The sequence below is a fragment of the Anthonomus grandis genome, chromosome 1 (genome assembly GCF_022605725.1).
Source record: "Anthonomus grandis grandis chromosome 1, icAntGran1.3, whole genome shotgun sequence".
In the NCBI taxonomy this organism is placed as follows: domain Eukaryota; kingdom Metazoa; phylum Arthropoda; class Insecta; order Coleoptera; family Curculionidae; genus Anthonomus; species Anthonomus grandis.
The window spans coordinates 14881176-14901514 of record NC_065546.1 but is presented as its reverse complement, the minus strand read 5'-3'; the positions used below and the strand labels follow the sequence as shown (position 1 = coordinate 14901514).

Genomic DNA, 20339 nt, shown 5'->3' with positions numbered 1-20339 from the left:
CCAGTATGCGCGAAAATAATTTCGTCCGTCGCTTCTCATTAGTAATCGGCCGATCATCCGAGTCGTGTGGGAGAGTTTTTGCACAGGTTCGTGTTTGCCGTATTGCAATTTCGTAGTTGTTAAAAAATTTTCTTGGATATCATAATCACAAATAGAAAGATATATGTAAATGTGTTTAGTTTGTGAGACAATGGCTCCTTTAGGCAAAATTAATCAGTGTGCGTATCGTGGGTGCAATAATGTAAGAAAATGTAAAAACAATGTTCTCAGTTTTTTAAGATAGAAATATTTTTAATTAATAAAAGCTTTGCTAAATCAAATAATGTATCTTCTCTAATAAACCCATCAGAGAATTTTTCAAATTTATGTCGAAACACAATAAAATCCTTTAATGAACTTTATTATACTCTAAAAGTAAATAATAATATATGCAAGTCAATTAATAAAATATTACTAGATAAAATAAATATAAATAAACCAAACCTATGTCCACAGCATATTGATAAATTTTTGCATTTATTAATTAAGACTTTGATTTATAACAACCTAAAATGGGAATCTCAAAATCTTATTAGAAAATCTTTAAAAAAATCTAATTATAAACCTCACAGAAAATTATCTATTTTATCTACAAAAATCAATCAGAACTCTTAAATATATTGTCTCTTCATGTCTATGAGAGCCATTTTCCCTTTTTCTTTTTTTTACTTTAAGAAAATTTTAAATCAATATATTATGTTTATGGTCTTTAGTGTTTTAAGTATTTTCAATAATTCTTTTCATGATGAAATTCATTCATGAAAAAGATAAAAATAAAGCCTAAAAAGCCTTTAAAGTTATTGAGAAACTGGTTATAGTACGAATGGTAGCTTTCCTAATTAAAAAAAATAACATATTAAATGAATGTCGAGTAATGTTTTCATTCCTGGAGAGATTATATTTGAGCTTGAAGAAGGTCACTTTGCTGCAGCGGTATTCTGCGACTTCTCTGAAGACTTTGACAGTGTCAACCATGGAATACTGCTCGGTAAGCTTTGTAGATATGGGTTTAGGGGAGTTGCTCTAGAATGGTTAAAATTTTGTTTCGTTAGACAGAAAAAAGTTTGTTTGGCCAAATGGCAGTTTGTCTGAACTTTGTGTAGTAAGCAGGGTTCGTTTCTCGGTCCTATTTTATTTCTATTGTATATAAATGACCTGGCGTCTCTCCAGATAAAAGGATTCTTCACTATTTTTGCAGATGACACCACTATCTTATGGGCAGACAATAATAAAAGCACATTAACAAGAACAATTTCTAAAGATTTATTAATGATTAAACAGTGGTTTGATGCTAATTTGTTGTCTTTAAACATAGATAAGACTAAATTGTTAAGTTTTTATGTTCAGAGCAGTTCATGATTCACAACAAAGAATTGGAAGTGAATAATTTTAACAGATTCTTGGAATTGTTATCGATCATAAACCTAAGTTTTATGGAGATATGTCAGGAGGCAAAAACTGGCTAGACGATGTTATGCTGTTAGTTATGATGTTACGATGTTATGATGTTATTGATATCTGCAAAAACGGTCTATTTTTTTTTTTGTTGAAAGTTGGAACTTACTTTCATACAAAAATACCTACAGTATGGAATAACATTTTGGAGTTGCATTAGTAAACGGCTTTTTGACTCGATGTTTGTTTTGAAAAAACGAGCCATTAAATATATGTGTCATAAACTCCACAGGACATGCAGACCCCTATTTAAAGATACTTTCCTTGTGTTGCTTGTTTATTGTTGAGTCTGCTTGCCTAATATATAAAAAGTATAAATTGTATCTTCAAAATAATGGCTCCTTAAAACATTATAATATCAGAAAAGAATACAATATTCCAATGCCCATCCCGAAAAGTAAACTAAGAATTCTCTTATTTACTTGAGCATAAAAATTTTTAATCATTTTCCAAATGTCATAAAAGTCTCTAGAAGTTCTCCTCGCTTTAAAAAGTCCTTAACGAAACTTCTTAAAAGCAAGTATTTTTATAGCATTAGAATTTTTTGAAGATAGTTAATAATAGGCCAATAGTATATAATTAGTTTTTAGTAAAGATGTAAAGGTTAGAATTTGTGATGTTACTCTAAAAAATTTTTAAGTCGTCTTGCTTTGAAATTGAAAATACATTTTGTGTTTATACTAGTATGTTGAACCCACTATTGTGTATTGTTTTTAAATTATGTGTTAGTAATATATCGATTAATGTGCCTATTTTATCATAGAAGTACCATGTCAACAAGTAGGTACCATGTATTTATGAATAAAGTATGTTTTGAATTTTTTGAAATTCGAAATTGTATTTAAAAGAGAGAGAGGTATATAATATTTAATAGGGATGATTCCAACTACTTACTAGAAATTACCTCGTTGAAAAAGTAATTAAAAGGGTTATTCAAAACTGCAAGTGGCCAACATGGCGTCGACAAGAAGAAAAGAAGTTGATTATGACTCTCTAAAGAAGGAACGTCGTATTTAAAAGTTAAAGATGTTAACTTGTAAATGAGAGAAAGTGTTTATAACAATGTATAAATGATTTTATTTTATATTTTCAAATAACGCCAGAAAAAAATAAAAAAACATTTTGCCCAATTTCACCTTTTTCCTAAATATTAGGAAGTATTTGGCATTTTTCCAATTTTTAGATTGCATTTATTCAATCATTGCATTTATATTGCGCAACTTTCGCCTAATTAAACCATTTACTGCTCATCCTTACTTTGGACATCCTGTATAATCGCGATGAGACCCTTCATACTGTTAAACAAAATATTTGTTTTTTTTTCTTATTAACTTTTTCTAGTTTTAAGAATTAGTAATTAAGTGTTTGCCTGTATTGCAAATTAAAATGTGGCCTATTTTCTATATTTTATAGTGTTGTTACACCCTTATTCAAAACCTTTTAAATTTTGCGATTTTATTTTTATATTAATTTCAGTTAAAGGTATCTATTTTTCAATATTTTTGCCCAAAAAAAGTGTACTTCACAGATCTCACTACCCTACTCTTTTGTTTTGTTTTTATTTATTTATTTTTGTCTCAAAAAAGGATTTTGGTAAGTAATTATTTGTTCATAAAATTTAAGTTGTAAAAGATAGCACCTTCCAATACATTACTTGACCACCACATTTATCTAGTTATTTATGCGAGATCACAGCGCATTTAAATATCGGCAATAACAAAATAAATAAAAGCGCTGTTATCATCATCGCCCTTGTCTTAAAAAAATAACAAAACGGCCGGGCGCCCAAAGATTCCCGCGTCGTTAAACTGCAAATGGTCAATACAGCGCCGACAAAGAAAAACAAAACAAGTTGATGATGGCTCTTTAAAGACAGAACGTCGTATTTTAAATTTAAAGGTGTCATCGTATAGGCCAGAAAAAGTGGTCACAATAATTTATTCATTTAATAAATACTTTTGTCATATATTTTGAAATAACGCCAGAAAAAAAAATAAAATGATTTTGCCAAATTTCAGTTTTTTGCAAAATTTAGGAAGTATTTAGATTTTATTATAAAAGGACACTATATTGCTTAACTTTCCTCTAATTATACCACCTCTATTGACGTCCTGTATAACCGTGATGCGGGGTCTTTAAACAAAATGTTTTTTTTTTGTTACTAGGTATCTTTTTATAGTTTTAAGTATAGTTGTAACAACTGGTAATTAAAAATTTTCCTGTGTTGCTTAAAACTTAAAATGTGACCTATTTTCTATTTCTATTAACATCCTCACTCACAACCCCTTACTTTACAGATCTCACTACGCTGCACAATTTTTCAGATATTGAATCATATGACAAAATGGGGGACTTTTTACAAACAATTATTGATCAAGAAGTTATATTACCATCGGTATTAAGTCTTATGAATTATTTCAATTATTCTTTATAATATTTACGTGAAACCTATGTACTTATATCTTAAAATTTGTTCCACATATTTTTTGTATCTTAGTTTTTAGTTAATTAAGTGCAACGGGCTTTTTATTTAAAAACTTGACCCTCTTGAACACAAAATGGAGGAAACATAATGTTTGTTGGAATTATAACTTGTATTAAACTTTGTTGGTAATTTTGTAAAAATAGCTTTTTATATATATTTTTGTATTAATTTTTGTCTCAAAAACATATTTTGGTAAGTAATTATTTGTTTTTAAAATTTAACTTTTAAGAAATCAATATGCCTCCACCCTTAAGTATATCACTTATCACTTGACCACCACATAAATGACACCGTGCTGTATGTTCAAAAAAAATAATAAAAACATGGTTGGCAGCATCATCCCATATCTTAAAAAAATATCCAACACGGCCGCGTAACCGGAGATTCCAGCGTCGTTGAAAACCTGACTCAAAGAAGCCAAAAGCCAAGTCCACGCAGCTAAGATAAATCGTTCCTAGATTTGATGCTTCGCGGCAGCACCACATGGTGCACGAAACTGAACGGCAATCCGATAGTCGACTGGGTACACTTTTTAACACAGGATTGCGTATCTTCCCAAATATTCAATCAACGCTACTACTATAGCGTAGCTAGTTAAATCTGTGATGTGATCCAAAGTACCATCTCCAGCAGAGGTTGCCATTTAGGTTTTTTTCTATTCTCTCTTTGTTTTCTGTGCTGACGAGACCATGTGGAAATTCATTTAGCGCGGCCGGTGTTCAATCCAAGGTCATCTAAAGAGCCCTCGGTAACCAGTGGTGTGGCCCGTAAAACACCTTGAAAGCATCATTTTTGTTATTAGGCCTTATTATTATTTATTATAAGGACGATGGTACGATGTATCACAATGTATTATCCGCAGGTACCTTACAAGAGATAAGCCAAAACAAAACGAGCTTATAACACTGACCCTTAATATTTTAATATTTTTTTCCGTCAGTTTAATGCTATATTGTAACTGAAACTATAGAACTAATTAAATGTTTTTTTTTATATGAAATATGCAAATAATATAGTTTTTCATATAGAGCAGCTATAATTTAATATGATCCCTATTGTGTATTACAAAAACTGGAGCTATTTTTTTATGAATTTTATTTTCCTCTCAATTTAGTAAAAATTTACTAAAAGGAAAAAATATATCAAACATTTTATTTTTTAAGAACAGCGTAATTTTGCATTAAATAAACAACTAACAAATGTCACCTATTACATTAAAAAATATTACTTGAAAATTTTTAGGGATGTGAAAGTTCTATAAGTAGGTTTTTTCAAGAGTTTTTTCAAGATCTTAGGGGTTCTTTACTGTCGTAATTAAAAAAAAATATACTTTTTGTGATTGCACCTTTTTAGTTAGTTTAAATATTAAATGCGATAAAACATAAAACAAACATAGAAACTCTTACGAAAGTTCTAATGCTCAGAAACTAAGCCACTAAAATATATTATTTTTATAAAAATATATATAGTAATACTTAAGACAACTTTTTAGTTATATTAAGAACTGTTAAAGCTATTATGTTTATTTTACCTAAATGATTTGTAAAATATCAGCACTCATTATTTTTTTATTATTGTCTTTTTATGGTTAATAACTCTATAAATCAAGTATTAGTAACTAAAAAAACAAATAAAAATTATTTATATGGTAATCACTTATTTTAATAAATCTGATAATAAGCCTAGAAAAAATAATATAGCAAGTCATTTAGGTCAATACCAATAAAATGCATATACACATTTTTGCCCCTTACGACCAACCGTTTCTAAGATATATGCGTCGGGATTTTGTAATTTATATTTTATGTGAGCAATAAAAAATAACGAGATTGTTGTACATCTGTCTGCTGGACAAGAATTTTACTAGAAAAATATTTTATGTATTTTGTTTGTCTTTTTTGGGTTGTTAAATTTATCATTTGTAATATAGTTAAAAATAAATTGAACTATAGCCCATTTCTTAATCCGTTGGAGCACACGAAAGGGTCGATAGCCATAAAACGGTCGTAAACCATTGGCGTCCCACTTTTCAAGTACATTAAGACCTGAATGTTTTCATTTGTTGGGTTTATTTAATAGTGCAAGAAATAGGCCAATTTTAGCCATAAATTCTTTGAATTACTTAAGTACCTAATGAACAAGTTCTTTTTAACCCTTATAAGTAGATATTGTCTAGGTAGGTAAATATGGAGGTATAAGTATTATAGGTACCTAAATTGTGCAATCTTAAATGCAAACAGGTAGTTATATTTTATGGTATATAATGTAGATATATCCTAAAAACTGAATTTATTTTTCAGTATTGTTGCGCATTTGTTGTAAGAATGTCAAAGTTTAGCCCCGTAGTGTGTAAAGGTGTTTTAGATTTTAAAGCAAGGACTATAGTACTAAACATACATGATGCACTTGTGCCTCAAATGCTTCTAAGTACTATTAGAAATCTAGTTTCTACATGTGCCAATATGACAGGCATAAGTAAAGCAACAATTTACAGACTTCTTAGTGACAGAAAAAGTGAAAACCGTGAGAACTTGTTCTTAGGCAAGTTCTCACGGTTTTCACTGTTTTCACTGAGTGTAAAGAAAACTGCCGGTAGGAAGCCGATAGCAGTTGATGAGACAGCAAAGCAGAACATCAGGAGGACAGTACATTCATTTTATTTTAAGAATGAAATCCCAACTATCGACAAAATTTTGACACTTATAGAAGAAGACGAAAATGTACCAGAAATGGGAAGAAAAAAGTTATGGAAAATTTTACACGAATTACATTTTTCTTAGCAAAAGCAAAATAGAAAATCTATTTTAATAGATAAAGAAGAAGTAGTTTGTTGGAGAAGAAAGTATTCAAGGCAAATTAAGGAGTATCGAAAGGAAGGAAGAAACATTTATTATTTGGATGAAACCTGGCTTAACGAAGGACGCACCGTGAGTAAGTGCTGGCAGGATCAAAATGTTGAAAGCTCCCGTCAGGCTTTTTTAGAAGGTTTATCGACTGGCTTGAAGTCTCCTTCTGGTAAGGGCCACCGATTAATAATTACACATATTGGGAGCTATAAAGGATTTTTAAATGGCGGTCTGTTTGAATTCGAATCGAAGTCAACTAAGGATTACCACGAAGAAATGAACGCTGATGTTTTTGAAGAATATTTTTATTTTTAATTTGGGCTCAAGTAAAAGGATTTGTGGCTAGAAATAATAAAACCTTTAAATTGAAATATGTGAGAGAACTTCTGAAAGCAGCAACGGATAACGTTACCCAAGAAAACTGGAGCAATGCTGTGAATCATGCTATAAAAGAAGAAGAAAAGATGTGGACCCTCGATAATCTTCTAGAAGAAACTATCGAACCCTTAGTTATAACAGTGAGAATGTCTGATTCGGATGGAAGCGATAAGAGTAATGAAATGTGTGATTTATAAATTGATTTTTTGTATATTTCGTAAATATTTTTATTGTAATATATGTAAATATGGTTAATAAATTAAAAGATCCTTATATTTATGTACCTTTCTTATAAATGACAAGATATGTTTGGAGAGTTGCATTCTTTATTGGTTGGTATTAAAAAAATTAAATTTTACAACAATTTTTTAAACATTTAAAAAACAATCAAATTGCGGTATTAATCAGATTTTTATATTTCATTTTATTTGCCATAGTTTTATAATGAGGCTTTTCCGCTTTTAAGAAATGTTTCTTGTTATAATTATAATTTAATAAATATAGCTAATACCTACCAACCATACTTTTTCTAAAAATCTTTATCTAATAGATAATAGATTAAATCCAACATTATTTATAATTTTTTCATAACAGATAATTATTTAACTTAAAAAATTAAAATCAATATCCATAGTCGGGACGACACTGGCAACCCGTTTGTCATAAAAATGATTTCGAAACCATTGTTCCGAATTTTACGACCTATTGTATTTGAGACCATACAGGAGTTGTCCACTTAAAATTGGTAAAAACAGCCTGGTTTATCATTTTGTTACATGTACAAAAATGGAAGACTCACCCTATATTTATGCTATTTTTGCATAAATAATGAGGCACTGTGCTCTCACCAAAAAGGAAATAGAGTATACCTCACATAAAGCAAAAAAGTAATTCTTAGCATCTATTTTCAAAACGTGTCACTGTAAAAATCTTTAGATAGCTTTATGTTATTTTTTATCTATAATAGAGACTCTAGGGTCGATGGTATATCTTTAGCCATAATGCCCAAAAATACGATTAATAAATAATAACCTATATAACATTTTTATATATTATGTCTATTTAAAATAAGATAATGCTTCAATTAACACCTGATCTAAATACATTATAAATACTTGTTTAAATTAGGGGACTGCCTGTATACCTCCCTCCAAACATCTAATTTTACTTGTTCAGGATTAATTTCCATCTGAAACTCTTTATCAATATTAAGCACATTTAACTGTCTTGCCATAACTGGTTTCCACTTAACACCAAACTCTTTTTCATTTGGAGTTGGGTTGCCATATTTAGCGAAATTGGTCCAGAGTTTCACCACTCGACGCATGCTTAATTCTTCTACGCTGCCAGGATCGATTTCTAAAGCCGCTTGGTTTTTGAATAAGTATCCGCTATCATCTCCATGAGAGCAACCTACAAAGATGTGATTTATTTAGTAGTTTTAGAATGTATGGTGCTAAGAGATAAAAGTTTAAATCACATACACTGAGGTTATTAAGATGTTTTGAGCAAGCCTTAACTAATTGTAGTGGCTCAGCTTATGCTTGTGTTTAACTTTTTAGTGTACTATATGCTGTTTTAGCTTCGAGAAGCCGAAGGTGTGGAAGGGGTAAAGGATTTTTTGCTAAGCAAATGTCGGTTGTCAAAAGGGGAGTTATTGAATAAGATTTTACCTAACTGCAGAGCTTGTTTTGTTATTTTAGTATTTTGATAAAAATAAATTTCTAGGGTCCCGTTGCTCACCGCCTAGTGAGAAATCATTTTATTTTATTGTATTTAGGATCTCTTAATTTTGCTTTAATGCATGTTTCTTCTAATAAATTGTGCCACTGCCTCCATTGTTAGATCTTGGTGTATATCTATATTTCTTGAAAACCATGGAGCATTTACAATTATTTTTAACGTTTTGTTTTGAAATATGTGGAGTCATATAATTACTGTTTAACTTACATTTAAGAATGTAGTTGAATCATTTAATAATTTGGGTCTAATTACCTATTTATAAATGAATAATTAATTTTTAATTGAGAATTAGCTTTTTTTTTCGAATGTAGGGATATTAGTAATGCAGGTTTCCATTGCATTGCTTAATTTGTTGCCTGGCATGAAAGGAAAAATTATTTTTACTATTAAAATAAATACCTTAGTATAATAATAGGTATTTTACTTTGCTTTTTCAGTGGAAAAATGTTTAAGTTTTGCAATTCTCTATTTCTTTTTTTTGGTATTTATTATAACCTTGGTTTTGTCGCTGTTTATTTTAATTTTAAATTTTTACAGGTTTACAGAGTTTACAGGCTTACGACCAGTTACTTGTTGTGTTAAGAAGTAACGTAAATGCACGTATCGTCAGCAAAAAGTGCGAGGTTTAAGTAGAGCGCATTTTTGGATATCTGCCTGATACACATTATACAATACTGGAGAAAAAGGGGATTCTTGTGGTGCCCAGCTCTCGTATTTCTATAATCTTGTTTTTCGTTGTTGGTGTTGACAGCAAATTTTTGATTTTTGTAAATGCTTTGAATTAATTGTGTGTCTCTGCCAAATAGGTCTAGTTTGTTTATTTTATTAATTAGACCGTCATGCCGTACTCTATCGAAAGTCTATTCGATGTCAAGTATTAACATGGCGGCTTTGTAGTTAAAAGCATCAATTAATGTTTGTTAAATGTTTGTTAATTAATGTTCTGTCAAGAGACTTACTGCTGATCCTACATTTTTCTTTAGGAATGATTTCTGTTTGATCTTGTTCATCATGTAATGTAGTTAGAACTATTAACGAAAACAAAGAAAATAGTATCAGAATATCAGTGATACCAAATCAGCGTTTGCTAACTATTGCTGGCCTCTACACATAATTTTTCCCTAGGGGTGGGAGCTGAAGTGCTTCATGAATGCCCTAAAGGTAAGAAGCTTGACCTTTTGGAGAAGCATTTTCCTTTTAGTCATAATCTTCAGCTTACTTTGATTAACGGGTTAAGTAATTTAGTATTAGGTTTGTATAGTCGATTTACACCAGAGGTTTTATATCCATACTTATAACCTTGTGGTACCGGGTTCGATTCTCGATGAGTCTATGTTATTGCGTTTCACTTCTTAATTTTAATTTTTTGTTTTGTATAATTATAACCTAAAATTATTATTTATTTATATAGTGTGTTGTATATCGCTTTTAAAGGTTTCCTTATTGTTTTTTATTTAGGTTTTTTGTTATATATTTGATTTTAGGCCTGATGATGCTCTAGCTAAAGCGAAACATGTGTACCCTGTGATAATATGTTGTGAGACCGTGACTTTGTGTTTTTCTTTGTTTTCGTCTAAATAATAGATGACATTTTTGTATTACTTAATACTAGTTTTTTAAAAACTTTAGCTATAGAAGGCAATAAACTAATTGGCTTACAGTTTAAGGCCTTTCTTAGATTTTTATTTGTTTTGGGATTAATACCACCACTTTCTTTTTCCATATTTTGGGAAAGTAGCAGAGGGATAGCTATTCTATATTATTGATTGGTCTAATAGTATGTTGTCTTAAATGGTTTTAAGCATTTTATTTATAACACTCTCATGACATGGTGCTTTTCTATTTTTTTGAATTATATTTATGTCTCTTATTTTACTAATCCTTCTTTTTTTCAAGGCTTGGGATAGTGTTTAGTAGTGTGCTTTCCATTTGATTTAATGTGTTTCGTATTTTATTTGTTATGTTTGGGCCATCCGGAAATTTGCTTAAATTGAATTATTTTTCGCGTGAGTTATTGAATATTTCTACTTTTTTTCTTATCTGAGTAAATTAGAGTGCTTCAATCCTTGTAAATAGGTAGAAACACGATTTTAATTTTTACGCTTAATATCTTTGTCGGATGCCAGAACTTGTTATTGTTAACGTACTCTTAAATTTCGTGTAAGAAGTTCTTCCATTGTTCGTTTCTGTATTCAAATATTTCATCTTGGATTATTTTGTTTAAATTGTTTCTTATAGTTTTTAGGCAGGGCTATCTAGTAATTTTAGCTTGTTTTCTTAGTCGATTTCTTATTTTAACGAGAATCTTGATTCGCTTTGGATAAACCATATATTGAAATTTGGAAGTCGAAATTTAAGTGGTGGATTCACTGAATGCTTCTACGATATTTTTTGATATTTTGGACTGCTTGTTTAATTTCTTTAAATTTTTGTGGAGTAGGAATTGGAAGAGATTTCAGCAAATTTCATTTAAACTTTAAATGTCCAAGACTGTTTTTAAGATAGTAGAGTGGTTAAAACACCTTAGAGAGTCTATATTTTTTATTGCTATGTTGTTGCTAAATTTTTTTGTTACAACTATATCCAAACTGTCAGAATTAGTATAGTATATTTGTGTGGATTCTTTTGGTGCTTGTACCTCTATTGGGTGTTTTACAGTCTATATTTCTAGTATTGCTCCTGTCCAATTATCATTTTTTGCATCCTCAAAATCTGCTGTTAGCGTTCTCATCTCCTGCTCCATAGACTGGAACGTCATATTATATTTGGTTGATGTGTTCCGATTTTAATATTTTTGTGTTGGTGGTTCGTTAATTTAAAAGATTATGATTTATTTGCGGCATGTAAAAACTTTAATAGTTGTATTTTCTATAATTTGGTCGATGTTAGGTGAGGTATTGAATTATTTATTTCTGTATATATTTTTTTAATATAAAGTGCTGTGCCTCTACCTATTCTATCCGATCTATCTTTTTTATGTATTATATAGCTTGGCTTAAAAAGGTTTCTTAAACTAGAGCAATGTCAATATTTTGATCATTTAAAAATTCTGCTAAGTCAATCCTTTTATGATTTAGAGAATTTGCATTGAAAAAAATAATTTTAAGTGCTTACTCTGAATCTTAAGTCATTTAGCCAAGCAACAATTTAAGCGCTTTGTTCTTATTTAATTTTTTAGATATTTTTACTGCTAGTACATCGAGCCTTTGGTCGATTTCGTTATCAATAATTGCAGTGCTGCTACGGTGTTATTATTATTGTTGTTCTTATTTACTGTTATTTCTGTTTTAGTAATTTTGGTTAACCGCGCTGCTATTTGTTCGATTTGCCCTGGTTTTCACCGATTCTCTGTTGTCAAGTTTATACACATTCAAAAGGGGAAATTTTCAGCTATATATCAACAAAAATAATAGTGTTAATTTAACTTATTAGTGTCAGATTTTGGATTAAAAATAAAAAGTAAAAATAGGTATATCTTATTTTAAGCGCAAACATAACATCTTCCAAGCAAAATAAAATTATAAACATTCTTATTCCTAAAACAGTTTTGCGAAACATTATTTCGTTAAAAAGCATTGTATTTACATTCGGCATTTGTGAAGTTCTGTGTTTTTTTTTTAGTTTTTGATTGAAAAAAGAAAACGGACTCATTTGAGTGTTTTGTGAACTGTTACAATCGTAAAAACTTGTACAGTTTAAACCGCACCAAGGCGATCTTTTTCTAACTAAATACTGATACTATCACAACATTATATCAAGGGAGAAACGCCATCATAAACATAGAATACCCAAAACTTAAGATAAAAAATATATTATGTTTATAAAATATATAAGTTCCCTAAAAATGTTTTTAATTAGATAAGTAACTTTACTCTAATGAAGTACATTAAAAAAACGCATAAAAGGTTCATAAACGGTAATGTTGTTTATAATTTAAAGCATAATCTATTATGAGAAAATATTTATCATGTAATTATTTTTGACGACGTCCCTGGTAAAGATTTCTTGTGTCGGTGGAATGCGATCGAGCGGCGTTGCGATGTTGTTGCCTTTTTTTTATATATACGTATTCGGCATTAATTTTACTTCGAATATTGACTTCTTTATCATATGTGATTAAAGAAAATGCTTCATATCTTATTAAAGAGGAATGGTGTATTTTTTTGTGGCTATCAAAATAAGTGACATGATAATTGTTATAATATGACAAAGAATTTTGTTTGCCATTAGCACATAAGCATTTGGCTTCATTGCATCAGAAATGTTGCAAGCAAACAAACTGCCCAAAGTTCCACGGTAATGCTAATTCTTGTCTTTCAATGTTCTAAGCGCAGGATTAAAGCGAAAGACTTTTTTTGTGCTGTTTATTGTTTTTGTTGGCTTGAAAGGTTAGGGTTTGTAGGAGTTATGCTAAGACTTGCTAGGTGACTCCCTCCCCAGTTGCAACACACAGCCTGGAATAATTTGTATTTTTGGCACTCTTTGTACTAATGAGGAACTGACCCTATTCTTAATATCTATAACGTTGGGTTACTAGGAACTTGTCAGTGTCTTTATTAAATAAATTACTTATGTGCCTTATTTTTATTTTAGTATTTAAGAAGGTTTAAATGTTATAGATTTGTCATTCAGATTTGGGTAAGAGAAATCTGATCAATTAATTTTCTCTACTGTAAAAGGCTACTTTGAACTAGTTTATTTCATCCGAATGGAAACGTACAGTTTCTAGTTCTTCCCTAAGGTTGCTTAGATGGCAATTTTCATCTAAAGCTCTTATTATGAGGTTTAATCTTTTGTCTTCTTTTAAGAAGTAAGTATAATATTCCAATTCCATTTAGGTAAGTAAAGCGTTAGTTTTCTACGATCCTCTACTCTGTCTGAGAAAAACTTATTTTATTTTTTATTTCTTTTATTATAATTTTATTTTGCTTTATTATTGCATGTTCTTCTACCAAGTTGTTTGTATTTCTCAATACGATTCAGGGCATATTGATCTTGTTTTCTGTAGATTGTTGATTGCGCTGTTTCCAAATTGAGAGAGGTTAGGAAGAGCACTAGTTGGGGGTTTTTTATTTGAGCTTAAGAGGTCTGGAAACTGATCTTTTTTATGTTAAATTATTATTTTTATTTGTTTTCATATGTTTTAATATTCTTTTAAATATGTTTAGTTTAAATTTTCGATATCTATTATAGAAAAGGAGTCTCCTGAAATTTTTGCTTAGAATTAGTGTCTTCATTAGTTTGCAAGTTTAGGTTTTTTTTAATTGTATCACGCAGTTTTATATTTGGGTCATTAACATTTTCAGTTTCGAGTTATTTATTTAATTTAATTGATTTTTATTGATTAACAAACTTGAATAGAGTCTCCTCTTGTCTCCTACATCACAATTGTATTCTCCTTGTTAAAGGCCAACAAATCAGCGTCTGCAGGAGCGACAGAACTCGTTTTTCCTTATTTTGCTCGCAATTTTTAATAAATTCATTATACGTTTTACTTCTCACTTTAGATCAAATTTTGTACACTTACTTAGTTTTACTTAATTTTTCTACTTTATTTAATAAATTGATAATTGATTTTTGTTGGTCTTCGTTTTTTTTATTAGGTTCATTTATTTTCTTTTAAGATTAAATTTTCTGATTCTAGTAAATTTATTTATTTTCGGAAGCCTTTGCTTTAAGTTGGTTAATTTCTGACACAAGATTGTCGTTATTACAAACGCATATCAATCAGGCAAGAAACTGCGTCCTGATGGACTTAAGTTAAAAGTTGAGAATTTTTATTTTTTAATAGTGCTGTTAAGTATAGTAATATCCTGTTAATTTAGCACTTGTAGTTTTATTGGATTTTTAAAATAGGAAGGATAAGAGTTTTCTTCCTCGGACTTACCCTGCTTTTTGTTCGTTTTTTTCATTTCTCTTTTCTTTCTTTCGTCTGATTGTTTCTTTTTGTCATTGATCAATTCGTGACATTTACTGTCTATCGCACTATCATCAAATAATTGGTATATGACCTTACTAATTCGCTGCTAGGACGCTACTGAATAAAGTCAAATACATTAAAACAGATAGGTTAAATAATATTAAAAATGTATATAACAAAACTGGAAAAAAATATAAAGCACAAATGTATAAACCTGCCATCATATGATGCAAAAGAGGTTTACAAATTTTAAGTATGAAATATAAGATGATGACTTTAAAATGAGCTTAAATTTACAAGAGGATAATGAGTGGCCAAGATGGCTGTTATTTATATAAGTCATATAGAGTGCTAAGGACTCTCTGATTACAAGTTTTTTAGTTTCTTTCTCCTACAGTAAGTCCAGCTTTAATGCGGGTTGTCAGCAATACCCAAGGAGATGAAATATTAAATGCCAGTGTCTAATTAAAAATTCCGTCACTAGTTGAAAGTGGCTTGAAGTTTTCAATCACTATACATTATAAAAAAAAATTAAATACTAAGATTTGTCTAAATACTACACAAGTAAAAAACTTTAATATGTATCTACAGAACTATTCTCTTGCAATATCTCTTTCGAGAATTTCCCTCCAGTTTGCACCATATCGATAACTTCGATAATGGCATGTTCAATTTAATAATGTATCATTCTATAACTCTAAGTATTACTAATAAGCCTTACCAGGTATACTTTCTAATTTTAATGCAATTTTTGTTTTATTTAGTTTGGTATCCAGCGACATCTTATAAAGATATACTGGAAACGGAGATGTTAGGGCATGATTCTTAGCTGTTCCTAAAATTCCTATAGTAAACATCGCGTCGGACAGCAACTAAAAATAAATATTTTGAATTGTTAAAAGTATGTATATTGCTTATAATATAATAATAAAATAAATATATAAACAATGACATAGATATTAAATATTTTTTACTTCTGTTGAAATAAATCCTGAGTAACCTTATAGCATATTAAATTTTTCAAAAAATATAAAAAAAATAGAGTAGATATTTTTATCACTAAAATAGTACTTTGTTAAAATTTATTATTATATAAAAAGTAAAATAACAGCCTTATTTGGTTTGTTATTAATTATAATCTATTATTCTACTCTAAATTTTTTTCCTATGCCTTTTTACTTCTTTTTATTTTTTTATTATTATCATCAATATTACTTAAGGTTTACGTAAGGTTAAATATACTTTACAGATATAGAAGTAAATATTTACATCTAAAAAATACATAAACACAATTACATTACTCAATCATGATGAGCGAAAAACAACTCTCACAAGCTTTCACAGAATAGAAAGCATTTTTTAATAAAAAACCTTAAGGTGTTTTTTTCAACATATTTTTTTGAGAAGGTTCCACACTCTTCTTTGTAGGCTAAATAATTAATTTAAAAATCTTTGTAATACAAAATTCTACATTTTTCTGAAGATATGAAAAATTATATCTTTGAGTAACCAAGTTATTCCTCGTTCTTGTATCATAATTACGTGTTGGATACGATTCGCTAAAAAGATCCTCATTATTTTTGACAAACAAAACAGTCTAATATATACATTGAGATTAATATTAATATTTTTTGTAAATATAGGCTTACATGATGCTCTTTGTTTAATTTAAAAGATTGTCCGCAAACATCTCTTGTGAAATAAAAACACTCTTCCTACGTCAGCAGAATTTCCCCAAAAAATAAGTCCCTACCTCATTCGAGAATGAATAAATCCATGATATGCAGATATTGCGGCACTTTTACCAACTCTATCTGTGATAATTCTAAGGGCATAGTAAAATCGCATTATCCCAGTAACAACTTACCTACCTTAACAACCTACTCGTTGATCTACATTAATACCTAAAAATTTAACCTTTTCAATAGATGAAATTGTTTTATTGTAATTGAAACTAAAGTTAACATTCCTTCGATTTACAAAAAGTACGCAATGAGTTCTGGATACTTTTAAAAGCAGGTTGTTAGCGTGAAGGTATGCACCAACAGACTCATATCATCTGCGTAAAGTTCAGTAGTCTTCCCAAAAACATCATCCAGCTCATTTGTATAGAGAATATACAGCAAAGGTCCCAGAATTGATCCCTGGGGAACTCCCTTTGCTATATTTACATTTTCGGAAAATATTTTTTTACCTTGACAATCTACTTCCCCAACACTACATTCTACCTTCCCAGTATGATTTTAACCAGTTAAGTGCAACTCCCCTTATACCAAGCCCATCCAATTTTTCTACTAGTTTTTCGTGATCTACACTATCAAAAGCTTTAGAAAGGTCAAACACTTACAGTTTCTTCCTTTTTATTTACTGAGTTAGTATTTCTATCATAGTCTGATAAATAGCGCAAATGGTTGACTTACCCTTTCTAAAATCTTTATCTCTATCTCCTTTTTTAGGAATGGGTTTGATACAGGCATGCTTTAATTTTGTAGTAAAATGACATGTTACAAAGGATAAACTTATTATAAATTCCAATGGTTTTGCAATTTTGTAGTCTTAGTATTGTTGTCTCCTTAATTAATGAGATATGAATTTCATCGTTACCTAGAGTTTTCTTGTTTTTAAGATTTCTTATTATTTTAACAACTTCATCTGAATCCATCGGTGGCAAGAATATGCTAGATGTTATATTTTTAACTGAATTAGTGTTAAAGTTTTTTGATAAAATAGTAGGACATGAGTTTATAAAAACAGTGTTTGGGCTGTTAACAACTTGCAGGGGATTAGTAGTTATTTTTAACGAATGCCTCAGTTATATCAATATTTTGGTTTGTAGTGTTTGTGATATTTTTAACGAGCTGCCATGACAGTTTAATTTATTTTTCGACTTATTAGGGAAGGTTTAAATTAGAAATTTTTTGGCTTCATTTATAACATCCTTTAATATACCACAGTATTTATTAAAATAGTAGTATTAAAATATGTATCAGAAACATGTCCTTTGCGGTTTTTAAAATACAAAATTCGTTTTTAGCGGCATGATACTTTTATTCCTTTCTCAATCCACGCTTTGTTTGAGGGTTTAAGACAGTTTAACTTTAACTGTAAACACTCGATTCATTAGGCCTGAGAAAATATTTTTAAATAAGTTATATAATTTATATACTAAATTCTCTTCACATACCTGTGACAAATCAGCCCTTTCGAGTTCCTGCTTGAAATGCATAATTTTGTTTCGTGTAAAAACTCTTTTATATATAAAACTGGATGATATTTCCGAAGGCACACTATTTAAACACAGTACTTGTGGCAAATTTTCGGGAATGTTCAATGCATAAGCCCTAAAGTTACATTGTGTACTAATAAAAATATTATCTATAAAAGAGCAAGAGTGCTTTGACTTTCTTGTGGCTTTAAAAATGAACTGCCCTAAATTAAAAGCATTTATTAGATCTAAAAACTCCTTAACTGTATCATCCTCTTCAAATAAATTTATGTTAAAATCACCGTCAATAATGCATTTATATTTAAAGTATTTTAACATTACAATGTCCAAAATGTCTTCCAGGATCTTAAGAAATGTGAAAATACATCCACCGCCTCGCCTATAGACTAATATTGCTACCAATTTTAATTGATGTTCTACAGCACATACAACCTCTACTACACCGTCTACGCGTTTTTTGCACACAAGCACCTCGATGCTCCAGAGAAGATCTTGTGTAACAAGATGACATATTATAGCCCTCAATTTTGATAAGATCTCCTTTCTCTGCTTTTAGATAGTGCTCACTGAACATTAATATACCTGTATTGTCAATAAGTGCTTCAATTTCCAGGGTTTTATTCCTTAGTGACTGTATATTTTGATGTAGGATGACTATAGTATTTGTATTTTCTTGAAGACTTTTGAAGACTAAAGTTTTGTTATTGTGGTATTGATTCTGCTTCAATGCTATTCTATATCATTGATTTTTCCAAGTTAAATGATCAGTAAAAGTAAAATGGTATTTAGTATTTAAGCTTGAACCATGCTTCTCATTGTGTCTTCTGCAATTGACATAAACATACTTTGTGTGTTTACACGATTTGGTTTTATGGCTTTTGGCACAAAATTTTCCACCACATGTGGATTCGGAGGAGTCTTTTGATAAATGTCCGAATATGTTACAATTGTAGCATCTATATACAGCGATGTATTCAAAGAAGCGACAGGCTCAACATCCAATAAAAAATTTAGAATCGGGAACTGACAGTAAATTCTTAAATGTGTCAGAATCACACTGAATTTTTGCCCAATATCTTTTAACCATTTTTTAATAGTAATACCTTCAATTTAGAGTTGGTATTTTTAGAAAAGAAAGAAAGAAATCTTAGACTAGAAGAAAGTTTTATTCTGAGATTTTATAGCTTCTATAAGACTTGTATCTGAATAATGTTTCTCGATTCCAAAATTCCTAATGCAGGGATTTTTCTTTATTGGTACTGTAGGAACAAAACGTTGACTAAGTGTTGTCTCAATGGTTGACTTTAGTTAAGCGGCTCTACCACCACGCTATCTTTTGCCTCCCTTATTTCAATGATTCCTATCCCCAGCTCCCTTGGATTTAAAGATTGATTAAGATCATATTTTGTTATTTTACTATATATTGCATGCTGCTTACATAACATGAAGATATTCGAAAAAAGTAGGTTTTATTTCAGGGGTAGGACAATTTGTCACTGACTATCAAATTATTGTTATATAATAGCATAGCTACACCTCACCTTGAGTTTTGTACATCACTTCTTTATAATTTATCTAACTTTAAAATCAACAAATTACTATTATTATACAACTAACTATTTTTACACCCGTGTCATTAATGCTTAATATGTCAAACATGTTATCAATAAAATAAAAAATTCCTTTTAGTGTACTTAAATGTCTTTCTGTTTAAAGCAAAAAATAAAATGTTACCATCGTATTTTGACGATAAAATCAAAAGTTTTAGCGATGTACATAATTATGACACACGTCATTCCACTAACTTTATTTTATTTGATTGGTGTTATTCTAGTCAAATGCTTAATTCTGTTCTTTATAAAGGTTTATCCGATTTTATTATGTTACCTGATTTTATTAAGGAATGTTCATTTCTGAATGCTTTTAAAAAACTAGTGAGAAAAAGAGTTGCCCTAGCAACATTTAATTTCTTTTTATTTTTTATTGAAATTGTATTATTCTGAAGCAAATTGAGAGAAATTCTTTTTAAAATTTAGTTTGTGACCTAGGCAAGCAATAACATTTTAAATTTTGATATTTTTTTGTTTTCTGTTTTATATAAAATCTTATATTTGCTAAATTCTATTTGTTATTCGACTTCCACCACATCTGGGTTGTGACTTCTTAACGGGGTATTTCTGGAAAAACCGGGAGGCTGAGATTGTCCATGGAATTCCGGGACGATACCTAATAGTCTCACAGGACACA

The 20339-nt window shown here is 29.7% G+C and overlaps 2 protein-coding genes across 5 annotated transcripts in view; one reads left to right on the top strand and one right to left on the bottom strand.

The window, feature by feature from the left end:
- Window positions 1-20339, top strand: part of LOC126737574 (ras-related protein Rap-2b) — a 442108-nt gene that overhangs the window by 223948 nt on the left and 197821 nt on the right. The window lies entirely within an intron of this gene.
- Window positions 8241-20339, bottom strand: part of LOC126737600 (juvenile hormone esterase-like) — a 33869-nt gene continuing 21770 nt past the window's right edge. Inside the window, exons 8-9 of the mRNA XM_050442582.1 lie at window positions 15588-15738; window positions 8241-8616 (exon numbers count right to left, since the gene is read on the bottom strand). Of these exons, the coding sequence (XP_050298539.1) occupies window positions 8309-8616; window positions 15588-15738 (459 nt within the window). The 3' untranslated portion in view covers window positions 8241-8308. The remainder of the gene's footprint in view (window positions 8617-15587; window positions 15739-20339) is intronic.